Consider the following 13187-nt stretch of genomic DNA (forward strand, 5'->3'; position numbering starts at 1 on the left):
AGAGACAGAGAAGCAGAGACACAGGCAGAGGAGGGAGAAGCAGGCTCCATGCTGGGAGCCCGAGGCAGGACTTGATGCTGGGATGGGGATCACGCCCTGAGCCGAAGGCAGATGCTCAACCACTGAGCCACCCAGGCGGCCCCCCCCCCCCCCCCCCCCGTTCTACTCATTGTTAAAGCACAAAAGGAAATTTTCGAAAGAAGCAAAGCCTGGCCTCACTCATAATCCTCTAGCATTCTCACAGCACCTCCTGGCGTTGGGGACAGGGTGGCGTGGATGCTGGGCTGTGCCTCCACCCCTGCACCCCTGCATGCTCCAGGAAAGAGCCTGTTGCCCACTTCTCTTCCACCATAGATGCACTTGCCTTCACTCCAAGGACAGAAATGATAGAAAATGAAGAAAGGCTAAGTGGTAAATCAGTCATAACCCACGTTCTGGTCCTTTCATGAATCTGGTCCTCACCACAAACCTGTTACAGGTCATAGGGGCAAGACTTGTTGTGTCGATGTTATGGCTGAGGAAATACTCAGGGAAAAGAAAGGACTTGTTCAGGTTCCAAAGGTAGAAGCTGGCAGGGATGAAGACAAGCCCGTATGAAGAGAGGGGATGCAGCCAGCAGTGACGTTAAGCCTGGCAGGAGCCTGTCACTGTTTGAACCTGATGGCTGGGCCATGCCCCAGGTGCCACCACATACATGGGCTGGCAGCATCTCAGTGTGGTTCCTACCTTCTAATTTAGGCTGCAGGTTGGCAGGTTTGGAGGAGCAATTAGGTTACCCTGAGGTCCTCGGATTTCAGGGGAACCAACTCACCAGAAACAAATTTATGAGACTGATATATCAGTATAAATTTATTAATTCATAATGAGAAATGATAATGGTGAACAGGATACTACTCATAATTATCGATTAATAAGGAACTTAAAAATATGAGTGTCTCTTTTCTTTTCCAAGGACAGAGAGATGAGCAGCAGATGATTTTTGTGGATTCTCTTCTAGTCTGGAAAGGAAGAAAGAATTGGGGAGGTAGTAAACTAGTATCCTGGGCTCTAAGATGAATGCAGGAAGACTTCAAGGAAGTTCTAGAATGTGGAGCAGTTTAGAGCATGCATAGAGCAGCTCAAATCCAGGTTCAGATCCTGGCTTGGCTACTTACAAACTCTGTGGCCTTGGTTAAATGACTTATACTTTCTAATCCTCAATTATTATTGCTTATCTGTAAAATGAGGATAGGAATAGTACTTACCTCTTATGAGGCTGAGGGGATTAAATGAGATGCTGCATGCAAGGGTGCTCCGCATAGAGGAAGCCCTTGGTAAATGCTAACTCTTTTTTTTTTTTTTAAGGATTTTATTTATTTATTCATGAAAGACACACAGAGAGAAAGGCAGAGACATAGGCAGAAGGAGAAGCAGGCTCCAGGCAGAGGGCCCGATGTGGGACTCCATCCTGAGACTGAGGATCACGCCCTGAGCCAGGGGCAGGTGCTCAACTGCTGAGCCACCCAGGCGTCCCTAAATGGTAACTCTTTTAAAGCTGGATTTTTCAAGAGCAGGGAGGGAGAAATCAATCAAGATCCAGGAGTCCCAGAGAAGGGGCCTAGAAACTCAGGTATGACTAGGAAATGTGTAGAAAGAGTGTGCTGACTACTTCAGGGGATGAGGGTCTAATGGCAGAGCTCTTGGGATGGCAAGTAGGAGGAGACACACTACCCTGCATGTTGTTCAAGGTCATTGAGCCATGCTTGTCAGAGAGAGGGTCTAGTCCCTCCTTTGGATGGCAGGTGATGTGCATGGAGAAGGAGGCAGTCTTTCAGATGTTTCTATTCAAGCCTAGCCTGGGACATATGGAGTGTTGGCTAGGAAGAGCCCAATATCTGAGAGAGAGAAAGACTCTGAAAACCAAGGGACCGATTTGGGGAAAAGATCAAAGAAGCTAGAGGTCCAGATGAATGCCAATCCAGCAGGGCCACCAGGCCCAGGGAGGAGATTTTCTAGATATCAGGGTAGGAGAGGAGATGATTTAACCTGGCACCAGGCTGTCACAGTGCAGGCTAAGATGAGATTAAAAGCAAAGGCATTTTATCAGAAAATTCTTGCCAGCTGACAGTTTGACTGCGTGTTCTCCTAAGAGGAGGAAACAGTTGAACCCTTACAGAGAAAGGATTATGGCCTGGCACTAAGCCCTGCCCTGCCTGGAAGGGTGGGTGGTCCCCCAAGCTGGGACCTCCGAGGCTTCTCCCAAAGCCAGTGTGCCCTTCGTTGTCCCTTCATCCTAAACAGTTTTGGAAATGATGTGCGAAACCCACAGAAATGTGGAAAATGGCACGGCCACTCTAATCCCGTATGTTTGTGAATGGTTTCTACTGCAGCAAGAAAGATTGAAGCTAGACATTAGGCAGAACTTCAAGTAGGAAAGCAAAAGATAAGGTGACTGTAGGGACACAGGTAAATAATCTTGTTCCATAGCAACTTGATAGATGTCCAGAGCAGCGTCCTACACTACTGGCCATTTTGCCATTTCCATCACTTGTGTTGTAAGGACAAAATAGGACAATTGTGTCCTGTTTTTGGCAAGCATAGGCCTGACTGCCACAGGCACCGGTTGGCCATCAGAGACCTTTCCCCTGGTATGTGGTGAAACTGAGCCTGTGAGTCGCTGGGAGAATATCTTTCCCTGGAGATAGCTCCAACCAAAGAAACACCTGCTCGACTGGGATGAGGCAGGGCTGATCTGGCTGGGACAGGAGGAGGATAGAATAAAGGGACTTTCTAGTCACTAGGATACAAAATAGCCAGACACGGTCTCTTGTCCAGCTTCGGGGATGCACGGTGTGCACACCCAGTTTGTGTAGGTCACCATCCTGTGGCTCTCTGAGGGACCCAAGAGGAACTAGATGAGGTCTTTGCTCTCCAGGGAGCAATTGCTCTTGAGCTAGGAGCTAAAGAAGCACGACATGCCCAGATTACAGAAGGAAACCTACACTGACTGAACATCAGTCGGTGCCAGAGGCTTTCTGGACATTGCTCTATTAACCTCCCCGGCAGAATCATGTGGTAGGTATCCCCACCTTGCACATGAAGAAACAGGCGTGGAGAAGTCAGAGAACTAGCCAATGCCACACCGCAAGTGACTTGGTGGGTTTTAAACGGTGGTCATTCTGTCTGGTTCTTAATCTCATACTTGTTACATTCTGCTGCCTCCCAGCCCTTATACCTCTGGTATGCTTCTCTCAGCATCATCTTGAACTCAGAGCTTCAGAAACTATGCCATACAGAAAAGAACAATACTTCTGCATTTTAAGAACTCTAGCACAAGAACATAAAGGAATGATAGGTCAAGTTCAAGGATGGTTCTTTATTCTGAAGTCATATCCTTGCTACTTTTTTGTATTTTTTTTGTAACATTGTAAGGAAGCCAAATGATACTTTTGCTTTTTTTTATTTTCTTATTTGAACAAAATAGCACATTGGAAATCCTAAAAAAAGAAAAAGACAGTTGCTTCTTATATAGAGCTTGCTGAGCATTGTACACACATTCCTACCTTAATTCTCTCATACAGAGGAAAGCAACTTGCCCAAGGCCATACAGCAAGTCAATGGCAGAACCCAAGTTCAAACCCAGGCAGTCTGGCGCTGAGTCTACACCTATACCTGCTGCGGTGCGGCCCCAAATTATGTGTTGGCCAACAATGCCTGCAGCCTCCTATGCTCTGTCCTCTCAGAGACCCCAAAGGCACTCATACCCCAGACCTGGCTCCCACCTGGCTCATGGGCTGATGTCTTTCTTGAGTACACCTCTCCAGCATGTGTGGCTGTGTGGCTCCTGACAGTCACCACTGTACATTTGGGGATGGTTACATATCCAGACCACAAAAAGACGGGGGCAGCATGGTTCCTTAAAGAACAAATCCATTTTCTTTCCTGAAAGTCTCCCCTGCCGGGATAATGGGTACACCCCAGCGGTGGCCAGATCCCTGCCACTGTTTCTGTCCTGCCAGTGTGGAGCTTTGGGCTATTGCCCTTGCAGGGCCTTCCTGACCTGTTCGGAGTCTGCAAGGTCTTGAATGTTCTTGAGCCTCCCCTGTGAGAGCGCTCTGCAAACGCAGGGCTCCTGCCAAGCAGCCATCGCTACTTACGTAAAGATGAGGAAGAAATTTCCCCCTAAGGAAAAGCTAGGGAATGCTAAACACAAATTCGGGACAAAGATTCCTTTGAGGAGATAAAGAGGAATATGCAGGGCATGAAGGCTTCTAATGGGCCATTTCTTGAGCTGGGTACAAGTACAAGTGAATATTTTTCTTTATACCTTACATATGTCACTCATAGTTGCATATATAAAATGGCTCTATAAAAGAAAAAAGTAAATAAAACCAGATTTTACTAGGCTGTAAATACCAAGTGTTGTCTGTACTAGGCTTGTGATGACTTTGGGCAGTATTTCTGGAGCTTCATCGCAGGGTTGGGTGCCATGAGGGCATCAGGTGTGGGAAACATCTTCTCTTAGGCATGATTACACAAGCACACATAAAAGGTGAGGAAATCCAAGGAGCATTTAAGTACACAGTGAGTTCTCTGTGCCTGGGCTAGAAAAAATATGCATTTGTGAAATTGTGTGCTGCATGTTGGGGAAGTGACAGGGAGCAGGGAGAATATCCTTGACCTTTGATTTTGCTATGAGGTCTACCTCTATTTGTGAGAAAACACAATGCTCAAGAATGTTAGGATTCCAGTGGCAAGAAGATGTCATTAGTCAGTGTGGCCAGCTTGGGAGGCTGTGAGGGAGGTGTCCTAAGGAAACTTCTAGATAAGGCTTCCCTGGAGGACTGCAGGCTCTGATGTGCCCAGGTGCTGAAGTTCTATTGTGGGGTGGGCTGGGAAGGGGAGGTTTCCACATGGGCCGTCTGGGGACAGTCTGCTGAAGCTGTTCTGTGACCAACCTTGAGTGAGCGCCATGCTATTGTGGGCCTGGAGATGGGGCAGGCGCGCATCCAGAGGGGCACTGTGGTTCCTTTGACAGGAAACCTCCCCTGGCAAGTCAAACCAGCCAACACCTTTTTGGAACAGCTCTGAGACCAAAACCTGAAATCTCTGAGGAGCCAACAGGAGACAGAATAACTTACTCTCTCTGGGCCCTTGGGAGAGGGGAGGGAGAAGCATCTGTCACAGCCAATGAAGTCAGGGCTGCTTCTGCAAGGGGATGAGCCTGGAAAGTCACAGCTGCCTTCCTCCAGGGGTTTCTATTCTGAGACATGGCTTCCAGCTTGGACAATGGAGGTCAAGGAGCCGTGGGCTGGGACAGGTGCTGGCATGGATTCGATGATGTAAGGGAAGCAAGGTGAGGCTTCTGCTGTGTCCTTGAGTGTTGAGGGCAGGGAAACCAGAGTCCAGCCACCGAGCAGGGATGGTGCAGTCCATACTGCGCCCGAGGCCCACGGAGAGGGAAGGGAAAGTGGAGAAAGCTGAGCCTCTCCTTTCTTCTAGCTGCCAAAGCATCTTGCTCAAACTGTCCATGTCATGAGAGGACACAGAGGTCTGGAGAGAAGCGTGCCTAAGCTTATACCAAACGGTGCAGGCCGAGGCGAGATGGGACCTTGACTCCCAGACTAGTGCTCTTCCCACCGCCTTGAGTAGCATTTTCTAGCCTGCCTGGAGAATCAGCACAGAGCAACTGTGTTTCCAGGACTGGCCCTCTGCACACTCAGCTTTCGCGGGTGCCACCTGGGAGGGAGGACACTTGGCTCCCCTGGCTCAGTGCCTTTATTCTGACCATCTACCGCCACCTTATTGATTCAAACACGGGAGAAAAAGAACTGTTTTAATAAGGGCTGAAAAATCTTCAGATGTGAGGCATGTTGTTAGCTTTTGTCTGTAAAATGCCTTGCTTCTTTGTCTCAGAAGCACTTTAAGAAAGGCTGGCAGAGTTCGGGCTAATGTAATGCAGTTGGTCAGGCCTTCCCGGGGTTGCTTCCCGCCTGAGGAGCCCTTCAGCCTTCCAAACCTCCTAGCAGGGCCTCTAGCAGTCACTGCTCTAATTCCTTTCTGTGCTCTAGCCTGTGCAAGAAAGGAAAACAGCCTCCCCCCGCCCCCACCCATGCTCCTCTCCCTGCACCTCCTCCTCGTTCCTTTCTCCACCTTCTTGCCAAGGGCCACCGCCCAAGCCAGCCTCTGGTAGGGCAGCATGCACCTAGGTGCCCTCTCCCAGTCCTCACGCAGCTCTTCAGTTACCCCTGTCCTGTCCAGCTCCTGGCGGTGGGCAACGTGGCCTCGCCTGAGCACCCCGGGAGGTCACTCGCCAATTGGAGTCAGCTCCCTTGACAGGGGCTGTGTGAATACAGATGCCGGTATCCTGCCGGGTGCCCTTCTTTTTACTCTGTCCTAATAGAAAGGCTGTATTTCCTTCTGTGGCCAGCATACCCGTCTATGAGCTCATTTTACCTTTCTCACTCCCTCTGAAAGGAGGTACTCACCTTCCCATTTTGCAAATGAGCAAACTGAGGTACAGAAACATTAGGTGTCTTGCCCAAGTCAGCCAACTAGTAAATTGCAGAACCAGGGGCCTCATTCCGCTCCAGCTCTCTCACTTGTGAACGAGGATGCCATCCGTGTTAGGATAACAGTAACCAATGTCGGAAAGCTCTGTGGTGGCTGATACCCCAACACTTTCTCCGTATGACGGGAGCTGTCTATACCCCTTGGCACGGTCCCCAGAATATGGGAGATAAGCCATGATAATCTCTCCAGAAAGTGTCTATGGGCCTATAAAGTTTCTGAATGTGGAGGTAAATTTTGGCCTGTATGAAATCACGTGCATTTTCCTGGGAAGAGAGTTCTTCAAAGGCGTTGGGAACTGGGAAAGATTCTACAGGACTGCAGGCAGGCAGACCCAGGTAACTCAGGCTGTTGAGAGAAAAAGGAAGAAAAAAAGAAAGGCGAGGCATCTGTCACTGATTGGGTTCTCTGGGAAGCAGAGTCTGAGTTGAGGGTGCTGAAAGTTTATTAGAGGATGTGCTTGGGATCAACACCCATGGGAGGAAAGGCAGGAACACAGTAAGGGGCAAAGGGAGAAGTCCAAGTGATGGAGGCCCAACAGAAGTCTCAGCCAATCCCAGGCAAGCTCTGGAGTCAGAATGACCTATCAAACTTGCCCCACATAGGGTAAAAGTGGCTGAATCTTTATATCCCTACCTCAATCAATAACTGGATTTGGACAGCCCTGGGAATGATGTTGACTTTGGGCCAACGAGCTCTCTGCAGTTGAGCCTGTCCCTGATGGAGCTGATGGGGCTGATGGCAAGGGCAGTCTCCAAAAGCATGGCCAGAGCTGGGCAAAAAGTCATTCCTTGAAGGAGGGTCTGGGAGCTCCCCTCAGTACTTCTGCCTTTGGGAAAGTAGGAGAGATTAAATGATGTCCATCTATCCATCCATCCACCCACCTGTCCAGCCATCTATCTTTTCATTTAACATTTATTAAACACGTCTTATGAGCCAGCCCACTGTGATAAGCACCGGTGATAAAAAGGTGTACATGGCATAGTCTAGTGGAGAGAGACACATCAATGAAAATAAGACTAATAAGACCACAAAATGGTCATTACTGAAATAGAGGCAAGTGCCAGGAATTATTAGAGCATATTGGAGGGTGGGATTGACTTTTCCCAGGGGCAATGAAAGAGTTGACAAGGCAGAGAAAGGAGGGGTGAGAGAGTAGGAGCATGGAGAGGAGAAGGCATTTCAAGGCAGAAGGAGATCACATGAAAAGCATGGTGGCTTGAGAGCGCATGGTAGATTTGGGGAGAGTTTCAGTGTGCATGGAGTGGGTGGTCACTTGGTAGAAATGTGGCTGGAAGGGAAGGTTGGGGATCATGAGTGCTCCTGAGTCCATGCCTGTAGACTTTATCTCACAAGTTTTGGAAAATCACTGATGCATTTTGAGCAAAGGATTGATATTAAAGTATCTGCATTTTAGGAAGTCAATTCTGATAGCAGGGGTGATAGGATGGAGTGGTCACTGGAGCCCCAAGGGAGTCATATATACGCCTTGTTCCACAGGCCCCTATCATCCCCCAAAGCACAAATCAGCTTCTGACATAAGCGACCCTCTCTGATGTGACATTGAGTTCCAACACATAGGACATTCTAGTCTGGGGCACATGTAATATTTCTCTGGGCAACTACTTATTCCCCCAATTTCCTAAAGACTTTCATTTGCCATGCTCACATCCTGTGGTCTCATGTGTGGAATAACCTCTGTGGATGCCATGGGTCCCTATATGGATATTGGCCTTATGTCACGTGGGCACAACCAAAGCCTTCTCAGAACTCTCTTGTTTTGGTGCCACCCACATTCTTTTTACCTTCTCAAGTGGGCATCCCAACCTTGGAAAGATTTTTGTGACTAGCATCTCATTTATGTCGTCAGTGACCCTAACTTTCTCCACGCTAGTGGGCTGCCATTCAAGGAACCTGTTTCCACAGCTGGATAATGAGCCCAAGGTAGCTAAGATAACCAGGATCCCTCTTCTTTCTCCTCCTCCCTTCTTACAAGAAGGTATGCAGGTCACAGAGTGAATCCCATTCATGTGATTCCTGTCCAAGTGCCAGGCTGCTGGAAATCTGACCCACTAGGGACAGGAGCTCCATGATGTAAGGTCAGCCCAGCAAACTCTAGACATTTAAGGGTCACAGCCAGTGTTTTGAGAAGAGTGATATTCTGGACACTGGAGCAATAGACTTTCGGTTCCATATGAGACCAGGATTGAAGTAAATGGTCTCGGTTGAAGTAGATGGTCCTCCCAAGCTATGACAGCTAGGATGAACATTCTAACCTCTTTCCTTGGACCATTTTTATAGATGGGGTACAAAGAGGGAAACAGAGGCTGGGAACATTCTTTTGATGCTCAGCCATCACATAGAACTTTTAAGTACTCAGGCCTGCATTGCTCCCTGACAAAGTGACTAAAACACAAACCACACAAGGAGCACTGGACAAATGTCTGCCTAGGGCATGCTCCATCTTGTGGCTGGTACAGTCAAGGGGCCTGCCTGTAGGTGGTAAATACATGTACATTCCTCAGAGGTCACGGATTCCATGACTTGGTGACCCCCAAGACCAAGGCCCTTCCCTGTGTTGTTTCTCCAGTGGGTGGAGAACAAGGGTGGGAGGAAGACTCAGGAAGCCAGCTCACCTTCACTTGTCTCCCTAAAGAGTAGGGGAGTTAGTCTGGAGGTCTGGGAAAGATCATGAGGTATGATGGAAAAACCGTACTGTTTGGGCTTTGTGAAGGTTGAGGTAGGCTAAATGTTGAGAACCTCTTCCGCATAGGAATTCTCCACGCTGTTTTTCTGGGGATTCATTTGGGAGCCATGCTGTAGGTTTCCAGCTCAGAATACAGCCACCACTGCTGTCACTATTTACCAAGGACTACTCTGCTCCAGGCACTTATACTAAGTTCTCTGCAAGCTATATTTATTCCTCACGGCAGATATGCAAAGGAGTTATTAGGATGTCCGTTTTGTGGAAATAGAACCACAAAGAGGTTAGGTAACCTGTCCAAGGTCACATAGTAAGTAGCAGAACCAGGATTCTAATCCAGGTCTTCCTGAAACCAAAGCCCATGGTCTTTGCCAGCCGCTGTATAACCTTAAACTTTGCCTTATTGATGACAGCAGTTCTCCAATAGCCACCTTGTACCACACAAATCTGTGAAGAAATTGTAGGAGGGAAGGCTAGGACAAGGTCTCCTTTCTAATACTTTTCATCATATGCTTGGGAGGGCCACAGTCTCTCAGGTCACTTTGCATAGAGGTAGGCAAAGGCAGGGTTGGTTATACCAGCTGGAGAGCCTAAAACCTTGGAGCTGGTGGGCCTTGCTGGATTGGCCTTGGCACCGGAATCCAAGCTCTGGGAAGAAGTAAGGAAACTGACCCAGAAGGAAGAAAAGAATTACCCAAGACCACAGAGCTAGTTAGAAGCATTAGCGTGTGTTGGTGTGAGAGTGTGTGTATGTGTGTGTGCATATGTATATATGTTGGAGATGACAATAAGGAATCTCCTAACTCCCAGGTCCTGTAAATGAGCTCAGGAGAAGGCCTTGGAGTCTGTCTATATCCAGAGGGGTTGGACCACAAAGAAGGCTATTTTTAAAATTTGTTTTAGCTTAATACAAGTAGTTTATCTGGGACAAGGCAACTCCAAGAAGTGCCAATGTAGGAGTGGGAGATGAGACACAGAAGAGAAGGAAGCCAGTACATGTTCACTAATGATCAAGTCACTGCTTTGGCTGTTGGGTGTCTTTGGGAGATGATGCAGAATGTGCTTTGGATTATTCCACTCAAGGGACAAGGAAGCTAGGGTATTTATCCATCTACCTTCCTCACCATCAGCTGAGTACTACTATTCGAGGACATCAACTCCCCAGAACCTCTCATCAAGCACACTCCAGCAATAAAAGAAAGCAAAGGGCTGTTTTTAAAGGTGTCTGTAGCCCTGAGTGGTGGCCAGGTTTTTAAAGAATCTGGAAAACCTTTTGGGGTGAAGAGGCTTGGGCATTATTAATACCAAAGACAGTCTGTGGAAAAGATGGGTGAGACTGAATGGTGCCCCCTGGAGGCAGATTGTGATAGGAGAGGGAAGAGCTATTTCTGTGTGCCCTGTGGAAAGAATAGGAGTTGAAGTCAGGTCTTGAAAAGAACTTCTTGATGATATCAGTGGAAAAAAAAACTTATCAGATATCTAGAGCTCATTCAACTATACGACTTGATTAATGGCCATACAAGTAATGATGGAGCAAAGAAACATGCCCAAGGAGGGTTTCCTTCAGGAATTTGAGTCTCCTTATTGGTAGGGCCAGCTAAAGAGCTCTCCCTTCTGGAGGCGATGAGGCCAAGGAGTGCTGGGAGGATAGATGGAGATTGAGTGAAAGGATTCTTCACCATCCTTGGTTATTCCAGTACCAGGAGGCTCCAAGGTTGGGTAGAAGCAACAGGAAACAATCTCTGGTGTGATTTGGGGCACCTTACATGAAGGCAAAGCCTTAGAAGAAGAAAGCCTGAAGATTGCCTGGCTCTCCAACCAGGGCCACCCTAACTCTTGAGCCCCTGCTCCTTACCTGTAAAAAAAGGGGAGGGGGAACTAGAGGGCTGGACTAGATGATCTTAGGGTCCCTTCTAGTCTTGATCTTCTATCTCTGTCCACTGTAGGGGCCATCCCTACAGCCTCTGCACTCCTTGTAATTTATCCGTCAACAAGTATTAACTGAGCTCTCATCATATGTCCAGCATTAAGTGAGGGGCAGGGATAAAATAGAATATAGACCCTGGCCTTTAGGGTGGGATAGATGGGGGAAATCAGAGTTAACACTTATTGAGCACTTGCTCTGTGCCAGACAGTGTGCCAGACACCTTACACATGCTGACTCCTTTCCCTCTCACCACAGCCTCATAAAATAGGTACTAGTACACCCACTACCTGGATGAGGAAACCAGAAGGGGGCTCAGAGAAAAAGCGACTTAACGGAAGCCACACGGTGGTAGAGCTGGGAGTTTAGCCACAATACTTCTCCTCCTATGAAAGAAAAAGGGACTCTCTAAGCACAGCTCTTAGTGGGCTTAGAAGCAGAAGAAGCAGTTAAAGCTGGAGTCACTTAGAAAGGCTTCATGGACAGATGGCTTAGCCCTTGGCCTTGAGCAGGGGCAGAACTTGGTGACTGGCCAGGGAGGGGAACAACCTGAGAGTACTAATTCTCCAGCACAGGCTGGGTGTGTGGCTTCAGCTGGCGGGTGTCCTCTTAGAGTAGAGAGGTGGGCAGCACCTATGGTCAGGTGCTGCTGGCTCCATGGAAGGGGAGGAGCAGCCAGAAGCCAAAAACTGATGCTTCCCTAGACCCAGCAGGGAAGGGCAAGCACCGTCCTTTTCACAGCCCCAGCCCCAAAGAGCGGACATCTACCCAGCCTGGAGGGGCTTTGTGTCCCGGCTAAGCCTGTATCACCCCTCTCCCCTCCAACAGTCATTGGGGTGGTGTAAAAATGGAGCAGGTCCAGTGTAGGTCAGCTTCTTTCCAGCTGCCTAAGCCACTGGCCAGGGAACTAGATCACTGATAATGATGACAGTTAACACTTAAATATAGCCACGACCATGAGCCAGGCACTGTTTTAAGAGCTTTAGCTAACTCAGACCTTCCAACTGGAGGTTGGTACTGGGGTAGGTACTAGTATTGTGCCCATTTTCTAGATGAGGAAACAGAGGTACAATGAACTTTCTTACATAGCCTGTTCAGGTTCGCACAGCTAGTAAGTCAGAGTCCAGATTCCAACCCAGGTGGTCTACTCTTCCCTTATGGGCCATACTGCTTCTAAGTATAGCTGCCTCTTCCCTCTGCTTGGGATACCCTTGCCAACTCAGGTTCTGCTCTTTGCCTGAAGCTCTCCCCCTGCCAAGGTAGCCCCTCCCTAGAGGTGATGGCAGGGGGCCCCTCCACCAGCCCCCACACTAGAAAGGCTCGCTGTTGCCCCAAAGGCCAGGCCAGAGTGCTCTCCTCACCCCCCGCACCCACATGCACCCAGTCCCGCTCTCCCCCAACCGAGCACCGTTGCCTTTTGTTCACAGTGATGGCTCCTGCGCCCAGGCCGGTGGGGGCATGGAGGACTCCGTGGTGGCAGCGGCGGCGGTGGCAGCCGGCAGACCCAGTGCCCATGCCCCGAAGGCTCAAGCCCAGGAGCTGCAGGAGGAGGAGGAGCGGCCGGGGGCGGGGGGTGCCTCCCCGAGGGCTGGCCCCCACCGCACGGCCTCCCCCGGCCGGCAGCAGCCTGCCCTGGCGACGGCGCTCTGCTCCCACGCCCCTAACGCCTCCGATTACGAGCTCTCCCTTGACCTAAAGAATAAACAGGTACCCAGGGCCTCCAAGGGGGGCGGGGAGGGTGGTGAAGGGGCCCTGCCTCCGGGGGCTATCCAGGGTACCAGGGATCTCCCCACTTGGGCACACTTCTGCTGCAGGTGCACTCCTTTCCCACTAAATTGAGCTAAGTATTCTGCGGTGCCCTGTAGCCCAGTTTGTCAGGAACCAGCCTTTACATGGCAGGGGGCACACCTTTGCAATGCCAGGCCCTTAGGCAGTGTATTCAGGGCTCTGTTCCTCTTGCCATGTTCAGGAGGCCTAAATAGCCACCCCCCAAACCTCACCGCAGGTGGC

General features: G+C 49.4%; 1 protein-coding gene across 6 annotated transcripts in view; it reads left to right on the forward strand.

Annotated features, from left to right (window-relative positions):
- The window catches only part of IQSEC3 (IQ motif and Sec7 domain ArfGEF 3), a 110806-nt gene that overhangs the window by 43169 nt on the left and 54450 nt on the right, over positions 1 to 13187 (forward strand). For all 6 annotated transcript variants that reach the window (XR_012017836.1, XR_012017835.1, XM_072799355.1 and 3 more), the window contains exon 3: positions 12605 to 12884. Coding sequence is in view for 4 of the 6 variants with exons in the window: in XM_072799355.1 (XP_072655456.1) it covers positions 12605 to 12884 (280 nt within the window). In the remaining 2 variants the exon portion in view is untranslated. The remainder of the gene's footprint in view (positions 1 to 12604; positions 12885 to 13187) is intronic.

Source organism: Canis lupus, chromosome 25 (assembly GCF_048164855.1).
Source record: "Canis lupus baileyi chromosome 25, mCanLup2.hap1, whole genome shotgun sequence".
Lineage (NCBI taxonomy): Eukaryota > Metazoa > Chordata > Mammalia > Carnivora > Canidae > Canis > Canis lupus.